This window comes from Aspergillus sclerotioniger (genome assembly GCF_003184525.1).
Source record: "Aspergillus sclerotioniger CBS 115572 chromosome Unknown BO94scaffold_22, whole genome shotgun sequence".
In the NCBI taxonomy this organism is placed as follows: Eukaryota; Fungi; Ascomycota; class Eurotiomycetes; order Eurotiales; family Aspergillaceae; genus Aspergillus; species Aspergillus sclerotioniger.
This window is the reverse complement of record NW_020291012.1, coordinates 514,827-538,265: the sequence shown is the minus strand read 5'-3', so window position 1 is coordinate 538,265 and position 23,439 is coordinate 514,827. Positions and strand designations below refer to the sequence as shown.

The following is a 23,439-nucleotide window of genomic DNA, read 5'->3' as shown; positions in this document are numbered from 1 at the left end:
TCCCCTGAATGAGACAGCTCTTGATGAACCCTCAACTCTATGTGTAGATGTCTCCGCCAATGCAAATGACGCCATCACGACGAGCAAAATAGCCTTGTATTCCGATGAGCTGTATGTCACTTGCTTGAAAGTGAACTGGTCGAATGTTCCAAAGGGGTTTTTTTACTGGATGGCAGGGCAAGTTGGGGGTTATAAAGACTGCCAGCGTAGGGACCCCAGGCATATACGTTGGATCTGATATTACTGGCTTTGATTCACACGACAGTTCCGTAGAGAAACAAACAAGTTGATATGGCTTCTGGGAGCAGGTGCGTCACCGAAGGGTTGGGGATATGTTATTGTAAGGTTCTTGAGGGATTTGTAGAGAGATAGAGGCTATAATTGATAAGTATTCCATTGATATGTGTTAGCGTATCGAACAACCCTAGACAAAGATGGACATCAATGGACACGACTCACCAGATGCGACAAAATCCAGCATCGAATACTTTGAAGGCTTATTTATTGTCAAGTTAATACCTGTAGACCAAAACGATATACCGCTGGCCTCTGGAGAACAGAAGGTTCGACATGTCCACATGTCCCAACACTTATAACAGGTCAAGGCCGTAGATATCAATTTCCAATGCTCCATCACGTCCGTCGGCCAGTCAGGCCTGAAATGAAAGATGTATCAACCGGGTTATTTACAGGCCCGGCATCGAGTGCGAATACGACGACCGAGACAGTGATAAGTCAGTTTCCGGAGCACTTGTAGTTTCTAATCCGTTGTCATTTCTGAGAATGTGAAAGTAGAATCATTGAGACCAGGGGCTTCATTGGGCTTTCAAAGGTGCACCTTGATGAAGTTTTTGCGATCAAGCCCGTATTCAAGTCTAGGCCTAATAAGAATGGAACTAAGATGATGGAGAAAGTGAAAGATATGTAGGTTGGAGGTAGAAAGATGAGGAGGGAAAGAAGCGGATGAGGGAGAGAGAAAGAGGGAGGGGCGGCTTAGAGAAAGGGAGGCCGAAGAATCAGTGAGTAAGAAACCCTCATCTTCAATATACCTTACGATGACACCAAATGAATTAGTTTTGGGTGGTTCCTTAACAGTAACTGGCATTCGTTGATTGCACACGAGACACTCTTCAAGAGTAATATTTTGTTCCGGTCCACCCACAACAATCAGGCCTGGTTATTCCAACTACATACAGCAAGATAAGAACAAAGACATCCACCTATCTCCTAAGGATGTATGCTAATTTTATGATGTAAAGCAGAGCACATCACATACCTACCACGGCAACTCCCCTCTATCGTACTGATTCAATCCAGGATTCTTCTCCCACCCAGGCATATGAATATTGAAAATTAGACCGTTCCCTCCCTAGTCGTCCTGAAAACAACATCCAAGGTGGCCTCGGCTACCAAGTCTACGGGCAGATCCGCGCCAGAGCCTCCCATATCTGTCTTCAGCCGCTGCTCCAGTCCGAAAGCAAGTATATCACATCACGGCTGCACTGATGCTCACACCGGGACTAAAGTTGACGTTCGTTTCAAGAGTGTCGTTAAGATCATTCCTGCCCTGCATTGGACGAATTTGCTTACTGATACCATGATACGATATGGCATTTAGTTCTGCGAAAATACACCCCTCAAGAGATCCAAATTTCGATACGCCAGCATTGTTGATCGAGACGGCTAGTTCCTTTCCATCAAGCTTGCTTTTCACAATTTCGACTGCCCTCGTTACACTTCTTTCCTCCGTGATATCCAGATGAATAAAACTACCACGCTCAGAATACTCTCGCAGGAGCTCTTGGAACTGAGGAGCACTGTCTGTACGGGCTGTGGCAAACACAATTTGGACTTCAGAGACGGGCTTGACGGCCACTGCCTAGTGATCAGAAATGAAGACATGGTCAGGAAATGCAGGCAGATGAGGACGGAAAAGAAATTGCTTCCGGGTTGGATGTCGATTTGACAGCAGCTGCAGAGACATGATACGTAAGGTATTAATCAGTTCTAGGGGATTTCTTGCTCTTCACAATCTCTATTGGTCTAATAAATCTTCTGTCACTGGCAAGTGATGAATCCCACGGAATTAACATATCGGTGTCCGTACCCAACTGCAACACTCGGTGATAAGACGGCGATGAATTGATGCACCTCTCTGGTCAGAGATACTATCTCCTAAGAACTTCTTTCTTCTCACTAGAGCCACAGACCACAAGGTACCTACCACTCGTCTCCTCTCGGAACGACTGGTGGACAACCACCATCGGGATGTGGACAAGAAGTGCATCATCCCGCATCTTCGCATCGCCAACTATATAACAGCCAAATATGTCCATATATAGATAGGCAAATAGTCATACCACAATCAACACAGACACCATCCAAGAGACAGAAACAGAAACAGACACAGAACAATGACCTCCCCCTCCTACTCCCACCACTTCTCCCTCCACAACCTCCCCTACGGCATCGCCTCCTCCCCCACCCATCCAACCCCCAATGCGCAACCCGCCTCCACAACACCATCATCTTCCTCTCCGACCTCCAATCCGCCGGCCTCTTCACCTCCATCCCCTCCCTGCCCCCCAACGTCTTCTCCCACTCAACCCTAAACCCCTTCGCCTCTCTCCCCCGGACCACCCAAACCCAAGTCCGCCATGTCCTACAATCCACCCTGCAATCCACTCCAACCTCCCCCCTCCCCGACTCAAGCACCTCCGACATCACCACCGTAACAATGCATCTCCCCGTCTCCATCCCCTCCTTCACCGGTACGTCTCCCACCCAACCTCATCTGCCAAACCACCCAACTAACACCCCCTCCCTTCCCCCTCCCCCCTCCTCCAGAGGGACAGGGCCAGGAAAAAGGGAGACCAAAAAAAAGACTACAGCAGCAGCCTCCCACACAACCAACACGCCGGGCTCGCCATCCTCAACAACCCGACCCCACCGCCTGCATTCTTCCACTTCCCCATCGGCTACAGCGGCCGAGCCAGCACCATCATTGTCTCCGGAACCCCCATCACCCGTCCCGTAGGACACTTCTATGATCGAACTTCCGCATCCTCATCTAAGGAAGTGATTTTCGCTCCGACCCGCGCCCTAGACTACGAACTCGAATTGGGGGTTGTTGTTGGTCGGCCCTTGGCCCCTGGGAAAGGGCTCGATGCGAGGGATGCAGAGGGGCATATTTTTGGGTTGGTGGTTGTTAATGATTGGAGTGGTGTGTATCCCATTCCACCCTTTGGTTTTGTTGGTTGTTTGTTTGGGTGTGGTTTGGGTAGGGAATGAAATGCAATGGCTAATGGTATTTATATGGTGCAGCACGAGATATCCAAGGATTGGAAATGATTCCACTTGGACCATTAAACGGGAAGAACTTCGCTACTACGATCTCGCCTTGGATAGTTACTCTGGATGCGTTGGAGCCGTTTAAGGCGAAGGGACCCGAGCCGCGGGTTTCGTTGCCGAGGCATTTGGTGGATCCCGGGAAGGCGAGTTATGATATTAGTGTTTTGGTGGAGGTGGAGGAGGGAGAGGGGGGGAGGGGGAAGACGGTGTTGGGACGGTCGAATGCGAGGGAGTTTTTCTGGAGTGTGAGGCAGATGTGTGCGCATTTGGCGAGTACGGGGTGTGATTTGCGGACGGGGGATTTGTTGGGGACGGGGACGGTGAGTGGGGACGGTGAGGGGGAGTATGGGTGTTTGTTGGAAGTTACCAAGGGGGCAAGGTGGCGGTTAAGTTGGAGGGAGGGGGCGAGAGGGTGTATTTGGAGGATGGGGATGTGGTGACTTTGTCGGCTTGGGCGGGGGAGGGGGTAGGGTTTGGGGAGTGTGTGGGACAAGTGAGGCCGGCGAGAGAGGGGTGGTCGAGAGGAGGAGATAATCCAATTGAATAGATATGTAGTATGGTACTAGAAGGAAGATCAAAATACAAGTTGTTCCCAGATTGTATGCGCCGGCCGTGCTATCCTACCCAGCCAACCCCTGTACCCATGCGAAAATGAAATCAAGCGCCTAAACAGATCAAATGTACACCTATCGTACGACCCTCAGCTCCAGAGCGGGGGGTGGATGTACTCCGCTGCTCGGTCCAGGATGTTGGGTATCGTCCACTCGCCACTGGTCGAGCTTTCCGGGGTTGGCGGTGGAAGAGACCCAAGACTGGGCGTCATGCTGGCCGACACAGGGGGGACGCCCAAGGGGCCTGGGTTCAGATAAGCCGGGGATCCGGCCTGGCTGGCAGCACGGGCGGCCTGGGCACCGAATGCGGCCTCCAACTTCTCCAGGGCGCGGAGGGTCTTGGTTAGAGGCTTGGCCCATTGAGTTTGTGTGTCGACAGCTACGCCGGCAGATGCTGGAGAGGCGGAACTGAGGCCCATGGGGCTTGGTGCGGCAGTGCTGGGGGGTCTTTGGACGGTACCAAGGCGCACGCTGCCGTCAGTCGGAGGGACGGTAGGTTCGGTGGGCCCGAATTCGCCCTCGATGTTGGCTCGCTCCGATATGATCATTTTGAGCTGTTGCAGAAGAGTCCAGAAACGAGAAATGCCCTTAACCTCCTCGGTGACAGCCAGCAAGAAAATAGAGCTAATTGCTCGTTGCAATGCAATCCATGAGCGCGACGCGTGGGAGCTGACCGTGTGCATCTCAACATAGGCTTCCACCGTGGTCATCAAGTTGCTCACACAGTCTGAGCGCATGCTGGATAAGGCTGGGTCGCTGATGTCAGCGGTTGCTTTGAGCGCTGGCCGGCAGAGCTCAGAAGAAAAGTAAGACGAGTGCAGCTTGAGGACGACCCGTTCCAGGTGTTCGGTTGCCGAGAGGCAGTATTTTCGGTCTCGGAGGTGGGGCTTGGCCTCGATCATGATCTGCTGGATGCGTTCTTTGTATGCTTGAATGGTCTTGTAGCTCAGTTGCGAGTGGGGACTCAGCATTCGACTACGAACCACCTCCAGCGCCAGAGATATGATCCGACAGAGTGTCTCGAAATAGGAGATTTCACCGGGGTTCCGGTCTCCACGGTATGCGATTTCGGGTTGGCTCACGGCGGTCGTCGAAGGTCGGTCGTAGGAAAGGGAGAAGTGGCTATCCTGCCATGCCATAGACCACCTAGATGACATTAGCCGCTATGCACATGATGCAGTGTCCGAGTAACCTACCAGACATGGCGTCGACGATATCGCTCCGCAGCAGTGAAATGACCGGATTCCACGTGCAAGCCAAGCGCCAGCCCCATTCGAAGAGTCATACCGAGCAAAACATACGATATACCAGGATTCATGTTGTATGATAACACATTGCCGATTACGAGCAGCGTTTGCATGGCGTCTACTGTGGGTTGGGACAGGAAGTTGGTCATCCGCAGACACTGATAGGAGCAGCATACTACACAGCATTAGTATTGCCGTTCGCGCGGCCGACGTCATTCAACACATACCGTAGACTTGAGAGGTTAGCTCTCTTTCTTTCCCCGGCAAATCCGATGACTGGCAGCCAGAAGCTAACACGGCGAACAACAGACCCATGTAGGCAATAGTGACACCAAAGGGCTTCTGGGCTTGATCGGCATCCGCGCGATACGTCCCACCCATGGACGTCCTATTCCGTAGCATGAGATTGAGATTCGCCTCAAACTGAGGGACGTCCTCGAGGACCGGGTAGATAGCGCCTGCTATATCCCGGTAATAGTAGAAGAATCTGTAGCAACCCTTGGTTAATACCCCAACATAACCGACTCATTCAGTCATGGAAACTAACTCTTGGCATTGTTGGTCACTTGGCAATGCACTGCAGACTGCACTGATATCAAATGTTGACATATCCGATGACCACAGATCAACGAACGGATATGTCGCGGACTCATTATCCAAGCCCAGCTTCGGCAAGATTCCACCTTCTAGGAGCGCTTGGAGCTGATCGGACCCAGACTTGTTGTTCAAGATGTAGGCGAGGACCGACCTGGATCCCAGATGAACAGTGCCTTCGCCAAACGTATTCGGCGCATGGATGCCCTCCCGTTCCGGCGAAGCACCCTTGGATCGGTTACTTGCATCCCCGCTCTGCACACTGCCCGTCTCCAAGGTGGAAGCCGGCCCTTCGTCTGCCTTTTCCAGACCAACTCGTAGGGTGTTGATCGTTTGCTCCATCTCCTTCAGTCTGGTACGAACATTGTCCCACTCCTCGCGCGCAATTGAAACCCGGCCTCCATTTCCTGTTACACTTGGTCGACTCACACCCGGTTCTTGTTTCAGGCGCACAGGAGCCTCGGCCGAAAACCCAAGGTTCTCTACACCAGCCGGCTGACTTCCGACGACAGGTCCATCCCGGAAAGGTTGTGGGAGCGGGCCAGTCGTGACGCGCTTTTTCGACGGACGTTCGTACGAGCAAAGATCGGCATGGTCGCGCTTGACACAACCGTCGCATGGTAGGTTACGATCGCATTTGACTTTTCGAGCGTGACATGGATAGCAGGCTTTTGGCTCGCGCGCCTTTCGCTTGGTGCGGATGATTGCGTCCACCTGGGATTGGGGCAGGTCGGAGACTGGTCTCGAGGAACCAGCTGTCATGTCGGGGCCGGCTACAGACGGCGAGTACGACAGAGACGGCTGGTACGGAGAAGTCATTAGGAGGTCGGTGATGCGAAAAGGCTTGATAAAAGAGAGACTGGGTCGGGATCTGAATCGGTGTTTCGGCTAGGGTAATGAGTGCGTGTTTGCTGGTTTACCAATGCTATCTCACATGAACAGCGACGATGGAGAGAGGGCGGGAGAATGAATGCGGCGTGGCACTGATCGGTACGTTGCAGGCTTCACATCGATGGTAGGTTCTGAGGGATTAGTCCATTGGCAGCAGGTCTCAAATGGTGATTAGGACGAGCGAGGGCCGCACACCATCTCGCTGCAAGAATCTCCTCCCGAGGTAGCTGGGCGCAAAGTAGTTCTGAAGACGGACTAAGCACCGTTCATTGCAGCGCCCCATGACTCAGCAAACAAGCCCGGTCACGTGAGATAGAGGGGAACCTTGGCAGGAACCCTAAGCCCTACCCAAATGGTCGGGTCTTGGCGGTATGATGTAATGGATGATGACTGCGCTCCAGCGATTGCTGGTATGACTACAATGCCGCTGTCTTGGATTGTCTAACATCAGTCATAGTAACCTTATGACAGACCAGTCCATGGTTGTACGACGCATAAAAGGGTTGACCCATCCAAATGCTCTGGCCTAGACTTTCCCCTTCCCGGCCAGTCGCTGTGTTTACAGCAGAAACATTTCGCATCAACTAATTATACCCTTATACTATGTAGCAAACGACTGGAGACGATCAGACAGTCCAAGCATACGAGTACGTCGCTGAAGAACTATCCGGCACCCCAGGCGTTGAACTCCAAAAATACGTTGCAGCCAATGGGCCACCAACAGCCTCTACAATAGGCGCCAACGTGAAATTATGCCTTGGGTCATGTTCCTCAAGCAGTCCGTCTAGAACATCCTGGGGCGGAGTATAGTCGTCTGACTGATCAAACAGAAAGATCGTAAAGTCATGGACTCGACTTGTCGAAGGTTGGGCAGGGTGGTACGATGCCAGGGCATTGCTGGAATTGACAAATTTCCCATCTTGTAGTGTATAGTTTCCACCCCACCAGTGCAATCGAGTCGTCGTGTTGACTAACCGACCGCGTACAAGGCTCGAGTATTGGTCTAGCGCGGCGAAGGCTGAATCGGCGACGTCGTAATCTACCATCATGAGCATGTAAGTTCCCGGGTAGGTGCTCGTAGAGTGGCCGGGGAACACAGACGGATACACTGTGTCTGTTATTTCCAAAGTTAGAAGCTATAAATTGACTAGTACAATATGAAAGGACTGATATGAATGGCAGTAGAGTGACATGAGCTACACACCATTGGGATTGATCCAGACACCAGGAGTAACAATCATATTTCCGAATGATACCCCTAGATTGGTTGTTGTTTGTGGCCAAATGTCTGATGATGTCTGTGCCAGAGCAGTGGCTGCAACAAGAGCAGTTGAGATAAGTGTAGTCGCGTGCATGATGCAGGTTCGCTAGATCTATTTGCCGGACAAGTCAGACTTCCTGCCTTATACTTATGCCCAATGTAGGAGGTCAGTCAGTAGAATCAATGACCAGTGCTCTTAGCATCTAGCGTATGTAGAAGTCATGGGGCCGCTTTTTATCCTCAAAGTGCGAGGGATCGTCGAAGTGAGGCATCCTCAATCTGGTTGGCCCGGATATCACATTCCTGAGTCCAGACGGCATAACAAATATCTCTTGTGAAGGCCGTGACTTAGTATAAACCATCGGTCTGAGTTAAATCATAATGCGATACCAAAAACATGATCAAGTTACATAGTTGTGAAATCATATCGCTCAATGCGAGTTCCAGCTGAAATAATTAGTCGTATTTTTTCTTGTCAAAATATCTATCATTAGGCATGTCGTATATATACTTATATTCTCGGTTTTGAAAACGCGTCAGAAATTCAGACAAATCACATAGCTGTAGAGTAGTGTGTTAGATCTCGGGAAGGAATTCGGATTTCAGACTGTGGCCTAAGAGTTGCAGATGGTTTATTTGTTCACCAATGGCACTGCGTGTCTAATTGATCTCTCTCGACCTTTTCCTCATCGCTACTAGAGGCATGTCGTGAGAAACCTCGAATGGAGGCCCCTTTGAAGTAGAAAACGTATGGTATCGCACAGCAGGCCAGGGCAATGAAAGCAAGCAATGTGCTTGCCCACTGGTACCCGAGACGATCATACATCTGTTCAGTGAAGAGGACGGTAGACGCCCCCCATATTGAGCGAAGGAATGTTTTGGCAGCGAGAGCAGACGCAGCTTGGTGCTGGTACGTATCCACTAGATCAGTGTCAGCAACTATACTCCCAATATTGCACCAAAGCAGACGTACCGAGGTAGTTGTTGGCTGAGTTGTACAAGAAGATGATGCCGAACCCCACTGGCCATCCTCCAATTGCAGGTCCAATCCAGTGGATATGAGGGTACGATGTCCAAGCAAATATGAATAGGCCTAGGGGTATAAACCAACAAGAAAGCATCATCGGGATTAAACGAACTTCGGCAGGAGGCTTTCCTCCATGCTTAGCACATATGGATAGGAAGTGTCTATTGACGAAAGGTGCGCATGAAGCACTCATGAGGACACCAATTGCAAGAGGTATGAACATCAGGCCAGTGGCACTGGCGCTCCACCCCTTTCCAGAGCAATATATCACAGGGTAGCTAGAGCAGAATTAGAGATAATACCATTGGTTTAAGTGGAAATTCTACTTACGCAACGAAAAAAATGTACAGTAGACCGTATAATACCGACATGTAAAGTGAAATAAACAGGACAATAGGCTCCAGAAACAGAAGCTCGAACGGGCGGAAGAGAAAGACCCGCAACCTCTCGCCCATTGTTCGAGGATCCAGTTCTACTTCTGCCACATAGCCATGGTCATTTTCAAGATTCCTCAGTTTCTTGGCCCTTTTTTTGAGAAGAGTCGGTGCGTATGTCTCGGGTACAGTAAAGGTGATCAGAATCCAAGCAACAAAGGCCAATATCAATTGCAGCCAGTATAGCCATTTCCAGTTGGTAGCATCCGCAAGGAAGCCACCAGCTAGAGGTCCAATAGCTGGTCCAAGAAATGGACTAGCTGAGAACGCTGCCATGGGTACTGCTCGTTCTTCATTATCCCAGAGGTCAGCCAAAGTACCGCCAACTAGCGTCATGGGAGCACTAAACGCAATCCCATCGATCGCTCTGCAGACAATGAGTGTTCCAATGTTTGGAGCGACAGCACATGGGATAATAAATATGACAGCCAACAGGAGCGTAGTTGCATATACAACCCGCCGGCCAACCATTTCGGACAAGGGGGCAAATGCCATTGGACCTTAACTTAGTTAGTGGCACAAGGTTGATCAAGGAGACTTGGAAGCGACTTACCGACACCAAAACCAATGACGAACACTGTCACAACAACAGTGCTGGCCTCCCGAGAGACGCCAAATGCTTTTGCCGGGCCTTCAATGTCCGCCGTGATGACACTACTAGAGAAAGTGACCACAAAACATGCGAAAGACACTATCATTGTACAATACCATTTGAAGGGTTTAGACCAATTTTTGGGGTCCTCGGTATCATCAATCCTGAAAGTTACGAGCTTCCAGTCTTCCGTTTTACCTGTGATGAAAGATTGGATTGGCTTGATGATCTCGCCTGTATTGGTTTCCCTTGTGCACTCTTCCATGCTGACGCTATCGGTCGCCTGGTGGTGGAGTAGATCCAGAGGATTGACCTCAGCTTGAGTAGGATCGGTTGATATATCACGAGAGACATGAGTGTTTGAGTGGTCTGAGCGATGTGATTCCTGCATATCTTCTGTGGTCATCGTGCAGAGAGCGCGTGCAATAACCAGTACTGCTTAGGAGGTGCATGAAAACCCTATAGCCATGCCTGCCTCCTGTCTGCTCTTATAGACGATCAGATTCGCCATGATCGCCGGAAATTAGAACGCCTAGATTGATCGTATACAAAACAAGGTGAAGGGAAGGAAGAAATGACGGAGAGTAAGGACTCTTACCTGAACAGGAAAGCACTCGGGCTGCCCAGGGGTCTGTGCTTATTTTAGCCAATCGGGAGCTTAATGCTAATTTTATCAGGGATTATGCCGCGAGAGCGCGTACTAGTACTGCATCTATCTATCAACTTGATATTAAGAAGAAGTCCTGTATTATTAGAGACTGAGCGCTGAGGACTGCAGTGAGTTATTGTTACTGAAGACCTTTAACTTCGGACCATGTTTCCCAACCGGGAAGGTTTTCCTATAGGCAGGCAATCCGTTTGTAATGGAAAAGGCAAACCCGGGGAATTCCGGTGGAGTTCATCAATTTAAGCAAAATAGAGTAGTTATTCATTATCATACAGTAACTACGAAGCTTGCACCTTATTGGGCAGTTCCCGTAAATGCCCTTTGCTGTGACCCCAGTTCCTGCTATACAGTACAAAAGCCAACGGGCATCAGTAGATAAAACTAGTCACTTAATGACAACATCATCGAAAAGCTATGGAGCTATGACCCTTCTGAGCTCCGTCATGCCCCTCTCTACATATTCAGATTAACTGTCTCGAGCGCTGTACCAAGTATCTATATTGGTGCACGAGACTCATGCTGGTAGCAGATGTTTCCCGAAAGACCCACTATGCCGGTTTCGCGATGAACATCGTAGCCAAGCCCTGGGCGTACTTATGATTCCAGAACTGATACCGCGAGCACCGTGTAGATCCATTATCGAAGCATTCCAGGAGACTTTAGTGGCGAATCAGAATGTCAGCAACGACCGGGTGAGGTGCTAGTTGTGGTTCCTGCTGCAGTTTTCCGGGGAAAACGAAGCGCACGGGACAGATAAGGAGGCGATAAGCCGGAAGTGGATTAGCGCGGGGGTGGTTTTTCCCACTCCCCCCAGCGGTGGAGAGAATAATTTTGACTCACGCAACACGGACGAGCAGCTCAACGCCCGTCGCTGTGCTCCCTAGTCAGTCGAACTCGCACTCTAGAGGTGTGTCTGTGACACCTCGACAAAGGGGACTTCATTGTTTCTCTGCTCTACTCATATAAACGACTCGTTTTCCCTCCCCTACCCGTTCCCTAAGCCCCCCCGCCGACCGATTACCTACCACTTCACAATGGCCTCCGACTCCACCTATTTGGCCATCCCTGGCTCTGTTGCGTTCTCCCACTCTCGTGGACGTGCAATTGCTGCTAGCATTGGTGCACAGGATGTCCGTGCCCAATGGATCCACTATGTCTACCTCTCTCAGCCGTTGGACGCTCCTCAACAGGATGTCTTGGAACAGCTTCTCCGCTATGGTGATATCACCGACATCCCTCCCTCGTTCAACGCTGAAGACGGTCCGTCCGACGTCTTCCACGTCTTCCCTCGCACTGGTACCATTTCCCCTTGGAGTTCCCAGGCTACCGGTATCTCCCACGTTTGCGGCTTGCGCAAGTACGTCAAGCGCATCGAGCGGGGTATGAAGATCTCCTGCCTTCGCTCGGCCTCTGGCGAGTACAAGTCAGGATACCAGGATACCTTGCACGATCGGATGACCCAGGTTTTGAGTGAGAACGAACCTGACCTGCACTTGATGTTCTCCGAGCACAGCCCTCAGCCTCTCGAGACGATTCCCCTGCACGGAAGTGGCAAATCTCCCAAGGAGGTTCTGCAGGAGGCAAACAAGCGGCTTGGACTGGCTCTTGAAGAGTCTGAAATTGACTACTTGGCTGAAGCCTACGGTCCTAACGGGCCTCTGGCTCGTGATCCCACTGATGTCGAGCTGTTCATGTTTGCTCAGGTCAACTCCGAACACTGCCGTCATAAGCAGTTCAACGCAGCCTGGGTTATCGACGGAAAGCAAATGCCCAACAGCTTGTTCGCCATGATTCGCAATACTCATAAGAAACACCCCGAGCACACTGTCAGTGCCTACAGTGATAATGCTGCTGTCCTGGAAGGAGATGAATCTGCTTTCTGGGCTCCCAACTCGGTCACTGGAGAATGGAATCACACCAAGGAAATCGTTCACTTCCTGGCTAAGGTCGAAACCCACAATCACCCTACGGCTGTTTCGCCCTATCCTGGCGCCGCCACTGGATCTGGTGGTGAGATCCGTGATGAGGGAGCTGTCGGCAGAGGCTCGAAGCCCAAGGCTGGTCTTTCAGGTTACTGCGTCTCTGATCTCCTCATTCCCGATCTTAAGCAACCTTGGGAGCTGGACGTTGGCAGGCCAAACCACATCGCAAGCAGCTTGGACATCATGCTGGAGGCACCCATTGGCAGTGCTCATTACAACAACGAATTCGGACGTCCCTGCATCTCCGGTTACTTCCGTACCCTGTTGACTGAAATCGATGTCGGCAACGGCCAGACTGAGCTCCGCGGCTATCACAAGCCTATTATGATCGCCGGTGGTGTGGGAACTGTCAGACCTGACCACGCCATCAAAAAGCCCGAGGTTGTCAAGCCCGGTGCCTATCTTGTTGTGCTGGGTGGACCTGCCATGCTGATTGGTCTCGGCGGTGGTGCTGCTTCTAGTATCACCTCTGGTGAGGGATCTGCAGACTTGGACTTTGCCAGTGTGCAAAGAGGTAATGCTGAAGTCCAGCGTAGGGCTCAGGAGGTTATCAACTCCTGTACTGCCATGGGAGAGAACAACCCCATCAAGTTCATTCATGATGTCGGTGCCGGAGGTCTCTCTAATGCACTTCCTGAACTGATCCATGACTCTGGTCTGGGCGCGACATTTGAACTTCGTGAGGTGGACAGTGCCGACAAGAGCATGAGCCCCATGCAGATCTGGTGCTGTGAAGCGCAAGAGAGATACGTTCTGGCAGTTGGCGAAGAAAGCATGAACAAGTTCACGGCCATTGCCCACCGTGAACGTTGCGGTTTCTCCGTCGTTGGCCGCGGAGGTGGAACATCGGAAGAAGAGAAGAGACTCATTCTCCTGGACAGAGAGTCCACCGAGTACCCCAAGCCCATTGACCTGCCTCTGTCCGTTCTTTTCGGAAAGCCCCCGAAGATGACTAGGGTTGTGGATTCCCGCAAGTTGAAGCTGCCCGCTGTGGACGCCAGTCTCACCACCTACCTCCCGTCAATTGCGTCGAACAACCTCGAGCTCATCGGCGAAGCCGCGAACAGGGTTCTGTCTCTTCCCGCTGTCGGCTCCAAGTCTTTCCTTATCACCATTGGTGACAGGACAGTTGGTGGCCTCACTGCCCGTGACCAAATGGTTGGCCGGTGGCAGACTCCCGTCTCGGATGTTGCTGTCACTGCCACTTCCTTGGTCCAGGGTGTCAAGACCGGTGAGGCTATGGCCATGGGCGAGAAGCCGACTCTTGCATTGATCTCCCCCGCTTCATCCGCACGCATGGCGGTCGCGGAATCTCTTATGAACATTGCTGCCTCCGACCTGGTCGACCGCCTGAGCCGTGTGAAGCTTTCCGCCAATTGGATGTCGGCCAGCAGCCATCCAGGAGAGGGTGCTGCCATCTACGAGGCTGTTGAGGCTATTGGCATGGACCTCTGCCCCAAGCTGGGCATCAGCATTCCTGTTGGTAAGGACTCTATGTCCATGAAGATGAAGTGGAAGGACGAGGCTTCCCAGGAGGCGAAGGAGGTTACTGCTCCGATGTCTCTCGTTATCACCGCCTTCGCCCCTGTTGGAAACTTCCGGAAGACGTGGACCCCTGCCCTTCGTCGTCCCGAAGAGGTTGGCGAATCTGTGCTCATGTTCGTCGATCTCTCTTTCGGTCGGAAGACTTTGGGTGGCTCTGCTCTTGCTCAGGTCTTCAACCAGGTTGGTGATGAGTGCCCTGACGTGCGTGATGTGGAGATCTTTAAGGATTTCTTCGATGCCACGCAGCAGCTGCAAGACGCCGGCATTGTTCTGGCCTACCACGACCGCTCCGACGGTGGTCTGTTCACCACCCTCGCGGAAATGATGTTTGCCGGCCGCTGCGGCGTTGAGATCATGCTCGACAACATCTGCTCCAGCTCCAGCACTAAGGATGTTGTGGAGACTCTCTTCACCGAAGAGCTGGGTGCCGTCTTCCAGGTCCGCAAGGAGCACGAGATCCAATTCCGCTCTTGCTTCGCCACTTGCGGTCCTCCGGCTGGTCTGATCCACAAGATTGGACGCGTGTCTGAGAAGGCCAAGAAGAACCTTACTATCTACCACAAGCACACTTTGGTGCACCGCAACAGCCGCTCCAACCTCCAGCAGACTTGGGCTACCACCTCTTACCACATGCAGAAGATGCGTGACAATGCCGCTTGCGCTGACCAGGAGTTTGCCAGCATTCTGGACGATGCCGACCCTGGTTTGTCCTGGAACCTTACCTTCGACCCGAAGGATAAGGCCATGCCCCTGTTGACCAGTTTGACCCAACTGTCTCCCTTCAGCAACAAGCCCCGTGTTGCCATTCTTCGTGAGCAGGGTGTCAACAGTCAAGCAGAGATGGCATTTGCTTTCAACACGGCTGGCTTCTCTGCCGTTGATGTTCACATGACTGACATCATCTCTGGCCGTGTTTCCCTTTCCAGCTTCGTTGGTCTTGCTGCCTGCGGTGGTTTCTCGTACGGTGATGTCCTTGGTGCCGGTCAGGGTTGGGCCAAGTCTGTGCTTCTGCACGACAACACCCGCAATGAGTTCCAGTCTTTCTTCCAGCGCCCCGACACTTTCTCTCTTGGTGTCTGCAATGGTTGCCAGTTCCTTTCCCGTCTTAAGGAATTGATCCCTGGAGCTCAGAACTGGCCCAGCTTCGAACGCAACGCCAGCGAACAGTACGAGGGACGTGTGGTCATGGCCCGTATCTCCGACTCCGATGCTTCCCGTCCCAGCGTTTTCCTCCACGGCATGGATGGCTCCTCCCTCCCTATTGTCGTCGCCCACGGAGAAGGTCGCGCCTCGTTTGCTCCGGCTTCCGGCACCACCGCTCAATCGTTCGTCAGCGAAGGCCTGGCTGCTGTCCAATACGTTGACACTGCCACCCTCAAGCCAACCATGAAGTACCCTGCCAACCCCAACGGCAGTCCCGAGGGTATTGCGGGTATCCGCAGCGCCGACGGCCGTGTCATGGCCATCATGCCTCACCCCGAGCGCACTGTTCTGGGCGGCATTGCCAGCTACCTGCCTAGCAAGGCTGAAGAGTGGGGTGACATCGGTCCTTGGGGCCGTGTCTTCTACAGCGCTAGAAGATGGGTCGGTTAAAATGTGGATAACAATCTTTCCGCTTGTTCTATTTATTTGGGAAATATGTGGTTCATTCCACCACCATATACGTTAGTCGAAAAATACGCGCCGGGCCGTGGCACATGTTATTGTTCATTTTACGATATAAATACACTGTTAACATCTTCCTTTTTTTATCTTGATGCATTATGATGACATGTTGAGAAATAGCAAGTTTCCTTTGCAGATACTATACATACAGAATGGGAACCAGATTGCGAATGATATAGGTCTTTTCAGTATTCAAAAAACACTCTCTGTAGCAAGTTGCCCATCTTAGGCCGGGACACTCATAAAAGCAACTGAACCTAGTCGGTCATGCTTTGATTGCGAGACAGGATGTATGCTTGTTAACCTCCATCCGTCTACGTGAACTAGGTAAATCCATTACGTTGCGTAAAAAAAAAAAGCGTCCAGGAACTGTGTAGTATCATAATTATACCATTGCAATGAATATTCCAATTTCCGGGTATCACAAACCTAACCAGGATCCGAACCCCTATTCCGCAAGAAAAATTATAGTGAAAGACTGCTACTGTCCACCTGCTTTCCTCCATTCCAGTTTCTCGGCCAAGATCTCCCAACTGAGTTGGCCGTCGACACGTCCTACACCTTTTAGACCAGCCACCATGAAAGCTACCAGTCGATCGAACTGGTCTTTGATGTCTCGCAACCGTTGCAGGTAGTGTGTTTCGTGGAAAGAGGCATCGAGCTTGTCTTCGTCGTTATCGGATTCATTGTCATCATCGTCCTCGTCGCTCGGGTCGTCGTTGTCTAATCCAAAGCTATATGCATTCTTGCTGGCAGCTCGGGTGTGATCGAGATGGTTGTTGCCGTAGCGTGCTGTTTGGGCATCTGCAAAGCAGACGCACAGGTCAAGGATGGTGATGATTGCTTGATGGAGGGGATGGAGGTTCGTGGATAGGAGGCATTGTTCCTCCAAGGAGTGCATGAATGAGCGATGCGCCGCTATCATGCCATCGACGTCGGCGGAAGCAGACAGACTTTTGCGCAGGGATTCGGTCGCCGTTGAGACGACAAAGTCAGTCATGTGGCTGTATAGAGTGTTGAGGAACCAGAGCATGTTGTGTCTGAGGGCGTAGCTCAATGTGTTGTTTCTGGAATCTTGAATTTTGTCGGACTGGGTGTTATGCTGCAAACGCTGTTTTATTATCGTTTGCTTTGCCCTGCGGATTTGCATGAGAAATGTGGAGATGCACTGGTAGCCCCGGATAGTGTCTTTGGTGATAATGTTGGCAACAGGCCAGGGTAAGATGTAGTCGAATGAGATGGCATTTAGGACCTTGACCGAGCGGCTGCGGCTGTTTGCATTGCTGTGCGCTTCCTTGGGTGTCCGGACAATGAGTCTAGAAGGGTCGATAAAAGACAGAGCGCTAAATGCGCTTTGGGCTAGCTCTGTGAGGAGAAATCGATCGCTCCAGGCACCTTTTCCCCTATCGATGAGGTCGAATATCTTGCTATCAATCGGTCCGAAGATGCTCATATCTGTGCTGAGATAGATATACTCGAGTGCTTGGATCGATATCCATAAGCCACATTGCTGGTCAAGCTCTCTCCTCAACAGAGCTGATGTGTAGGAATGGTTTTCGTCGACCAGTCTTGCGAATGCAGACTCAAGTAAAACAGAGAATGGGAGGCAGAACGAAGCGGAGCCTGGCGGTAAAACTTCCTTAAATGCCAGGGAGACCTTCCGTGGGGTTTCATTTTCCTCGGACGTGTTCAAATATCGCAGAAACACCATGCTTTTCCCCGTTATGAATATCTTGTGCGCGATAGATTGAATGAATTTCGGGGCATTCAGGAGCCTTGTCTTGTCCAGCACGTACCAGTCATGCCATAACGTCCGTAGGTCACTGTCCCTTTGATCTTTGTATATGAAGAATTCACCTGCAGACGAATCCAATTGGCCTGTTTCCATCCAGAGACGAACTGGGCGTGCATATGTTTCAAAGCACGAGAAGAACAGTTCGGCAAGGGCCATAAATGCATCATCGTCCCCAGTAGCCTGTGTCAAACACACTAGATCATACAGCAAATCGAGGCACCGCACAGCAGAGTCCGAGGCGTTGAGCATCAAGCTGGACACGAGGTCAGATAGCATCAAAAGCAGTCTAGACTCGCGACGGACGTCTTCAGACAGCTGTAGAAGACTTATAGACACAGTAGACAGCCGAGAAAGATACTGAAGTTGCACACTTGACAGAAACGTGTCGAACTTGCTCAGAAAGCTCTCTAACCCCCGGTGAAATGTCTGCATATATGGAATCTTCTGTGGCACGCTGCAAAATTGCCTAAGAACATCCAGCTTAGCTCCCGTCGAACTTAATGATCGCAGTAGCGACAAAAATGTCTCATTCGACAGGTTTGTAATGGTATATCTCCGGTCTATTTCCACACTACCGTCAAGTCGCCAAAACAGAGACGTAGGAAGTCCTTGCAACATGAAAATCGTCTCCCTTACTACCTGTAGCTCTGTAATGACCCGAGAAGCGGGTTGGCCCCGGTCTGCGACCGAGCTCTCTCCATCTTTCCAGAATTGTGCTTTAGCGATTGAGTCAATAAGCTCATCGTTCTCTCCGGACGTGAAGACTTCATCGGGGATCACGTAGTCCTCTTCTGTATTTATAGATGTCTCTGGTTGATTCCGTGTGTGGTAGCTGTCGGTGGACACCGATTCAACGTCGTCATCAGACGAATCAACACCAAAATCTACATTCTCCCAGATATCCTCGTCACAGTATGCTGATCCATCAGCGTCCAATTCGGTCCAGATGAGGGCTTTGGCCTCCTCGCTGGGCTTGACTGCCGTCACCCGTTCGATCTTTGACCGCTGAGCAGGGCGATCTGCCAACTGCAACAGTAGGGACAGGATTTCCGGAAACCATGAGCTCTGGTGCTCGTGCAGCTCTGTCAGCCGGATGCGCAAAGCGTCTGCCAATTCATCCCTACAAAGGACTTGGAATTTCTCCTGCAATCCTTCGAGCTGGTTCGCGACGGCGAATTGGTCCGTACGGGCATACGCATGCGACTTGAAAGTGTCTTCAACCCGGCGCCTTAGATTCCTAAAATGCGGGGTGTCCTGGACAGGCGTGTCAGCACAAGATATGCCTGAAGCCGTGGGCTCGAAGTAATTGCCTTTCTGTCGGGCTTCGCAACGGCAGTGATTAGCTCGTCCGTCAGCGCGCTCACGTCGGCTGTGACGGCCATGACAGGCACTGAAGCATGCCCGGGCTGCAAAGACTACTGAAGGGGACTAGATAGGACCGAGAGTCCCCATTGCCCGTTGCCGTCCAAAGAGGTTGGTTACGCGGCGCTGACGCTTGGAGGAAAAGCACGGGCGGCGGATCGGAAGTGATGACTGCTTGATTGGGCCGGTGGCCACGCTAGGCCCGAGGAGGCAAGGCGGCAAAGAAGGCAGCGTCGCGGCGGGCGGCGATAGCAGCAACTTGGCCCAGACACTCTCGGGCTCGCCAGCTCTCTCCTGTCGCTCTTTTCCTGCCATCTCGTCCTTAGGGGTTCGCTGACAGGCAAGATGGCTGTCGCAAGACCCATTCGCATGCTTGGTGCCTCGTGCATCATCCTCATCCTCTTCCTCATCTTTCAAATGAACAAAACGCCCACCTTCATTAGTAAGGGGCCATACGCAACAGAGCCGTATGAGGGCATCACTTCAGACCCTCTCAAAGATCGTACGCCGTCACCACCGCCATTCCCTTGATTGTGTGTCTCGTCTATCCTGTGTGCTAACTTGACGTTTTCACTCCCGCAGCAACCGGAGAACCCACGGGCAAACTATGGCGTACGACGGATGGCGACTATTCCCCCGACAGCACCGACTCCCCCCGTGCCAACGCGGCACTCATCTCTCTTGTCCGCAACGAGGAACTGAACGAATTGATCCCGTCCATGCGTGATCTTGAGCGCACCTGGAACAGCAAGTTCAACTACCCCTGGATCTTCTTCAACGACCAGCCGTTCACTGAGGAGTTCAAGAAGCGAACTCAGGCGGAGACCAAGGCGAAGTGCTACTTCGGTATTTAGTCACAAGTCCAATCCACACTAGCTTTGCTGGCTAACACCTTGCAGAGCAAGTGCCCAAGGAGCACTGGGACGTTCCCGAATGGATCAACTGGGACCTCTTCAAAGAGTCCGCGCAGATCCTGAAGGAGAAGAACATCCAGTACAGCGACAAGGTTTCCTACCATCAGATGTGCCGCTGGAACAGTGGCTTGTTCTACAAGCATCCTGCTCTCGCCAAATACCAATACTACTGGCGTGTCGAGCCGAAGGTCAAGTTCTTCTGTGATGTTGACTACGATATCTTCCGCTACATGGCCGACTACAACATTACGTACGGTTTCACGATCAACCTCTTTGACGCCCCAGAGAGTATCCCAACTCTTTGGCCCGAGACCAAGAAGTTCCTCGCCGCAAACCCCTCCTATCTTTCTGACAACAACATGATGAATTGGATCACCGATGACCAGCTCCGCCCCGAGCACACCGAGGGAGCAAATGGTTATTCTACCTGTCATTTCTGGTCCAACTTCGAAATCGGAGATATGGAGTTCTTCAGAGGCGAGCAGTACTCCGCTTACTTTGATTATCTGGACCGGTCTGGTGGCTTCTTCTACGAGAGATGGGGCGATGCTCCTGTCCATTCGCTTGGTGTTGGTCTTTTCGCGGATGCGGCCAAGGTCCATTGGTATGTGAACTACATCCGGCTCTATCCATGGAACCTGTGCTTACAATTCTCTCTTTCGACTAGGTTCCGTGATATTGGATATAACCACATCCCCTACTACAACTGCCCCAACTCACCGAAGTGTTCTGGCTGCACTCCCGGCAAGATGTACGCCGGTGAATCTTGGCTGGCTAAGGAGGATTGTCGACCTAGCTACTTCCACCATGTGGGGACGCACTAAACGTGCTGCCACAATACTATTGCATTCTTTTCGAATCAGTTGTGCATAAGCAGGGCACGCATATCCAACCCTGCTTTTTAAAACATTCCGCAACAGGGGCAACGAACCGGTATCGTTCCTCCTGGCACATAGACATTATGATCTCGAGCTTGGAACCAGGGATGTCTGCTCCCGGTACTAGAGATCTCGTGTCATCGGGCATGTGTCTGCATATGCGACTCAGTGCATGCGTCTGTCACGGCCTCCATGTTCCATTCTCCAATTACATACACTTTCGTCATGACCAGTCATCAAAATCCATATCAGAATCTCGGCGGCGTTCGAAGGGATTGGCTTCCTTTTCTTTTTCTATATCTTGACTGCCCCTTCCTATCTATAGTCTTCGTTGTGTTATGCTACCTTGAAAGGATCGCTGGAGCGGTCTGGCTGTACCTATATTCTTATTATTCCCATACTGCATTCCCGCTATAGACGCACCAAAAGACACTCGAATGCATCTCAAAGATTCCCTGTTAGTCACAGCTTACCGTTCTTTGCTTCTTCGCCCTGTCTTCATTCGATGCAGTTGCAAATGATCCAAGCAGAATGTGCTCTTACTGCCTGATACTGGTTCCCAAAATGACCCAATCCTCATCACCGACGCCCGCATTAAGATAGATCCAAGCATCATATATCCGCAATCATAGATGATAATGGAAAAGACACCCTCTTATTTTCCGCACTATCACCAATAATACAGAGTACAGACAAATGCTCACAAAATTTATAGTAGCACTGGTATAGAAAAGCACGCGTGCACCTCCATTCAACCCCCCGACAGCCAGGGAAGTCGGAAGCATCCAGCCACCGACTTCATTCCAACTGCACTCTAGAGTATGTATACAGCTTTCCTATCGCGATTGACGGTGGGGGAGAGAAAGAAACATGATGAGATATATTTCGAACGTGCAATTTACTCCTCGTTGGGGTAGAGTTCCTCACGGAGAGCAACACCCAGCTCCTGACGAAGACCCTCAAGGGCCTCGAGGTATTGCTTGTACTGCTCGGGGGTCTCGACCTTGGCCTTGACACCTGTTTGTAGGAGAAAAAGTATGAGTCAATGTGTTTGGAAGGGGACGGAAATGGACGGAGATAGCGCACCCTCGAAGATCCGGACAGCGGTGGGGTAGTCGTTGACGCGACGAGCAGCCTTCAGAGCGGCGGTGAGGACCTCAACGGAGGGGACGAGATCGTAGGCGAAGCAGTTGTTCAGGTTGCGCTGGATTATGAGGGAAAGGGTGCCTTGTCAGCATGTTGTCTGATATATGGGATGGGGCCAGGTTTATCTGCCAATGGCAGCTTTGCTGATTATGGAGGACTGATAGAGGAGTGGATGGAGCGATAATGGGCGGTCTGCTTACCTGGAGCTCGAAAACATCCTGGACACCGTCGAACTCCTTCTCGAATCTACCGGGAATTGGGGTCAGTCGGGGTGTAACTTGCGGGTGTGTATCAGGAGGAATGTCGGGAGCACGGTGTGAATCCCTGCGATCGGGATCGTGCAACCCAGGGTGTGTCGGGGCCCAATGGCTTCACGGATGGTAATTGCATACCTGGCAGAGAACTGCTCGTATGTCTCGTCCTCGTGGTGACCGCCGAGGCGCTTAACGGAGGTGCTGAAGCTGGAACGGGCGACAGCCAGAGCAACGGGGGCCTGCACCCGGGACCGGGGCAATTGGGTCGCTCTGATCAAGCCGGAAGGGCGGACGGCGCGGGTGGCGACACGGAAGACGGAGATGGGCGACATGGTGAGAGGAGGGTGGGTTGTGGAGGTGGACGAATGGACGTGGGTGAGGGGAGATCAGGACGGGCGAGGTGTTGACGAAGTCGAAGTCAGAGGTTCAGCCGGCTACGCTAGGATTTTGCGGGTGGTGTGAGGTTGTTGATGCCTCAGGCCGGCAGGTCAGCCCGTCATTGATAATCGCCCGCTTCTCTTTTGCGGCTGCCCGTTCGCGCCCGAGCCCGTTGCCGCCTCAGGCCCCAATGCGGTCATTCGCTGCCCTTTCCATCCGGGCCGGGGCCTCAGGCTGATTTCTATCTGCCGCTTGTGATTGGTGGATGGGGGAGCCCTTCAATTGTCCGGTTTGATTGGCTAGCAGCTTTCCATAGATTCAATGATGCCTCGGAGGGAGTTGGACAGGAAGTGGCGTGACTAATCCCGGCCAAGCATGATATTAACGCAGGATCGGTATCAGATCCAGGACTCGAGCATGGAAATGAAGGCCTCCTGATGGTCCGCCTTCCGGGTCCAACTGGGCTTTTGAGTTACACCCCCAGTGGCGATCCTTATATATTCTCCAAGCCTCAATTTTGAATCCATTTTTGGGGGTTTGATCTTGCAAGAATGAAGTCTTGCATTTAACAATACGATATCATATATAGCTTTTAGAGAGACTTAGCCATACATTGTCCCGGTCTATTGACCGTGGCAGGGCTTCTCGAACGAGGATGGAATGCGTCAGACAAGTTTTACCTTAAACTTAGACACCCTTGTAAAGATCTAGGTTGCGCCATGACACAAATCGGAAACTTGGGTCGATCTAGTTTCAGAATTTGCTGCATGTGCCCTGGATGTAGATGCTAATATTAACGGTCGAAGCTCTGACATTGAACGTTAGATTGAGACAGTCCTTGGAGT

The 23,439-nt window shown here is 51.6% G+C and overlaps 9 protein-coding genes across 9 annotated transcripts; 3 read left to right on the top strand and 6 right to left on the bottom strand.

The window, feature by feature from the left end:
- Nucleotides 1–1,276: 1,276 nt before the first annotated feature.
- Nucleotides 1,277–2,297, bottom strand: BO94DRAFT_558504 (uncharacterized protein; the record flags this gene model as incomplete). The annotated part of the gene is made up of 4 exons (XM_025614012.1): nucleotides 1,277–1,324; nucleotides 1,360–1,464; nucleotides 1,514–1,875; nucleotides 2,225–2,297. The coding sequence occupies 4 exons, from the start codon at nucleotides 2,295–2,297 to the stop codon at nucleotides 1,277–1,279; spliced, it is 588 nt and encodes a 195-aa protein (XP_025465283.1).
- Nucleotides 2,298–2,737: 440 nt separating this feature from the next.
- On the top strand, nucleotides 2,738–3,898 carry BO94DRAFT_558503 (fumarylacetoacetate hydrolase family protein; the record flags this gene model as incomplete). Its single annotated transcript, XM_025614011.1, has 4 exons — nucleotides 2,738–2,771; nucleotides 2,885–3,223; nucleotides 3,325–3,736; nucleotides 3,763–3,898. The coding sequence occupies 4 exons, from the start codon at nucleotides 2,738–2,740 to the stop codon at nucleotides 3,896–3,898; spliced, it is 921 nt and encodes a 306-aa protein (XP_025465282.1).
- On the bottom strand, nucleotides 3,871–6,924 carry BO94DRAFT_537303 (putative C6 transcription factor). Its single transcript, XM_025612236.1, has 4 exons — nucleotides 5,757–6,924; nucleotides 5,437–5,696; nucleotides 5,159–5,384; nucleotides 3,871–5,108 (listed from the first exon to the last, which is right to left on the bottom strand). Exons 1-4 carry the CDS (start codon nucleotides 6,620–6,622, stop codon nucleotides 4,052–4,054), a joined length of 2,409 nt encoding a protein of 802 aa, XP_025465281.1. The 5' UTR covers nucleotides 6,623–6,924; the 3' UTR covers nucleotides 3,871–4,051.
- A 205-nt stretch (nucleotides 6,925–7,129) lies between these two features.
- Nucleotides 7,130–8,049, bottom strand: BO94DRAFT_496987 (uncharacterized protein; the record flags this gene model as incomplete). The annotated part of the gene is made up of 2 exons (XM_025609307.1): nucleotides 7,130–7,808; nucleotides 7,899–8,049. The coding sequence occupies 2 exons, from the start codon at nucleotides 8,047–8,049 to the stop codon at nucleotides 7,321–7,323; spliced, it is 639 nt and encodes a 212-aa protein (XP_025465280.1). The 3' UTR covers nucleotides 7,130–7,320.
- Nucleotides 8,050–8,595: 546 nt separating this feature from the next.
- Nucleotides 8,596–10,517, bottom strand: BO94DRAFT_521399 (MFS transporter; the record flags this gene model as incomplete). The annotated part of the gene is made up of 4 exons (XM_025610147.1): nucleotides 9,970–10,517; nucleotides 9,313–9,916; nucleotides 8,929–9,260; nucleotides 8,596–8,876 (listed from the first exon to the last, which is right to left on the bottom strand). The coding sequence occupies exons 1-4, from the start codon at nucleotides 10,412–10,414 to the stop codon at nucleotides 8,596–8,598; spliced, it is 1,662 nt and encodes a 553-aa protein (XP_025465279.1). The 5' UTR covers nucleotides 10,415–10,517.
- Nucleotides 10,518–11,521: 1,004 nt separating this feature from the next.
- On the top strand, nucleotides 11,522–16,046 carry BO94DRAFT_537302 (phosphoribosylformylglycinamidine synthase). Its single transcript, XM_025612235.1, has one exon. It carries the CDS (start codon nucleotides 11,710–11,712, stop codon nucleotides 15,793–15,795), a length of 4,086 nt encoding a protein of 1,361 aa, XP_025465278.1. The 5' UTR covers nucleotides 11,522–11,709; the 3' UTR covers nucleotides 15,796–16,046.
- A 187-nt stretch (nucleotides 16,047–16,233) lies between these two features.
- BO94DRAFT_496980 (putative gamma-tubulin complex component GCP5) lies at nucleotides 16,234–19,103 on the bottom strand. Its single transcript, XM_025609306.1, has 2 exons — nucleotides 18,973–19,103; nucleotides 16,234–18,916 (listed from the first exon to the last, which is right to left on the bottom strand). Exons 1-2 carry the CDS (start codon nucleotides 19,042–19,044, stop codon nucleotides 16,349–16,351), a joined length of 2,640 nt encoding a protein of 879 aa, XP_025465277.1. The 5' UTR covers nucleotides 19,045–19,103; the 3' UTR covers nucleotides 16,234–16,348.
- A 266-nt stretch (nucleotides 19,104–19,369) lies between these two features.
- On the top strand, nucleotides 19,370–20,762 carry BO94DRAFT_558497 (glycosyltransferase family 15 protein; the record flags this gene model as incomplete). The annotated part of the gene is made up of 4 exons (XM_025614010.1): nucleotides 19,370–19,526; nucleotides 19,607–19,870; nucleotides 19,924–20,542; nucleotides 20,606–20,762. The coding sequence occupies 4 exons, from the start codon at nucleotides 19,370–19,372 to the stop codon at nucleotides 20,760–20,762; spliced, it is 1,197 nt and encodes a 398-aa protein (XP_025465276.1).
- A 952-nt stretch (nucleotides 20,763–21,714) lies between these two features.
- On the bottom strand, nucleotides 21,715–22,548 carry BO94DRAFT_470935 (cytochrome c oxidase subunit VI; the record flags this gene model as incomplete). Its single annotated transcript, XM_025608356.1, has 4 exons — nucleotides 21,715–21,833; nucleotides 21,903–22,020; nucleotides 22,163–22,208; nucleotides 22,355–22,548. 4 exons carry the CDS (start codon nucleotides 22,546–22,548, stop codon nucleotides 21,715–21,717), a joined length of 477 nt encoding a protein of 158 aa, XP_025465275.1.
- Between the last annotated feature and the right edge of the window lie 891 nt (nucleotides 22,549–23,439).

What these genes read in the sequence shown, in the direction of transcription:
- BO94DRAFT_537303 (XM_025612236.1), bottom strand. Translation starts at nt 6,622, where the DNA reads ATGACTTCTCCGTACCAGCCGTCTCTGTCGTACTCGCCGTCTGTAGCC. An exon ending in GCTAACCTCTCAAGTCTACG is followed by an intron (nt 5,385 to 5,436) that starts GTATGTGTTGAA and finishes AATGCTGTGTAG; the next exon opens with TATGCTGCTCCTATCAGTGT. An exon ending in TATCGTCGACGCCATGTCTG is followed by an intron (nt 5,109 to 5,158) that starts GTAGGTTACTCG and finishes AATGTCATCTAG; the next exon opens with GTGGTCTATGGCATGGCAGG.
- BO94DRAFT_537302 (XM_025612235.1), top strand. Translation starts at nt 11,710, where the DNA reads ATGGCCTCCGACTCCACCTATTTGGCCATCCCTGGCTCTGTTGCGTTC.
- BO94DRAFT_496980 (XM_025609306.1), bottom strand. Translation starts at nt 19,044, where the DNA reads ATGGCCGTCACAGCCGACGTGAGCGCGCTGACGGACGAGCTAATCACT. An exon ending in TTGCGAAGCCCGACAGAAAG is followed by an intron (nt 18,917 to 18,972) that starts GCAATTACTTCG and finishes ACGCCTGTCCAG; the next exon opens with GACACCCCGCATTTTAGGAA.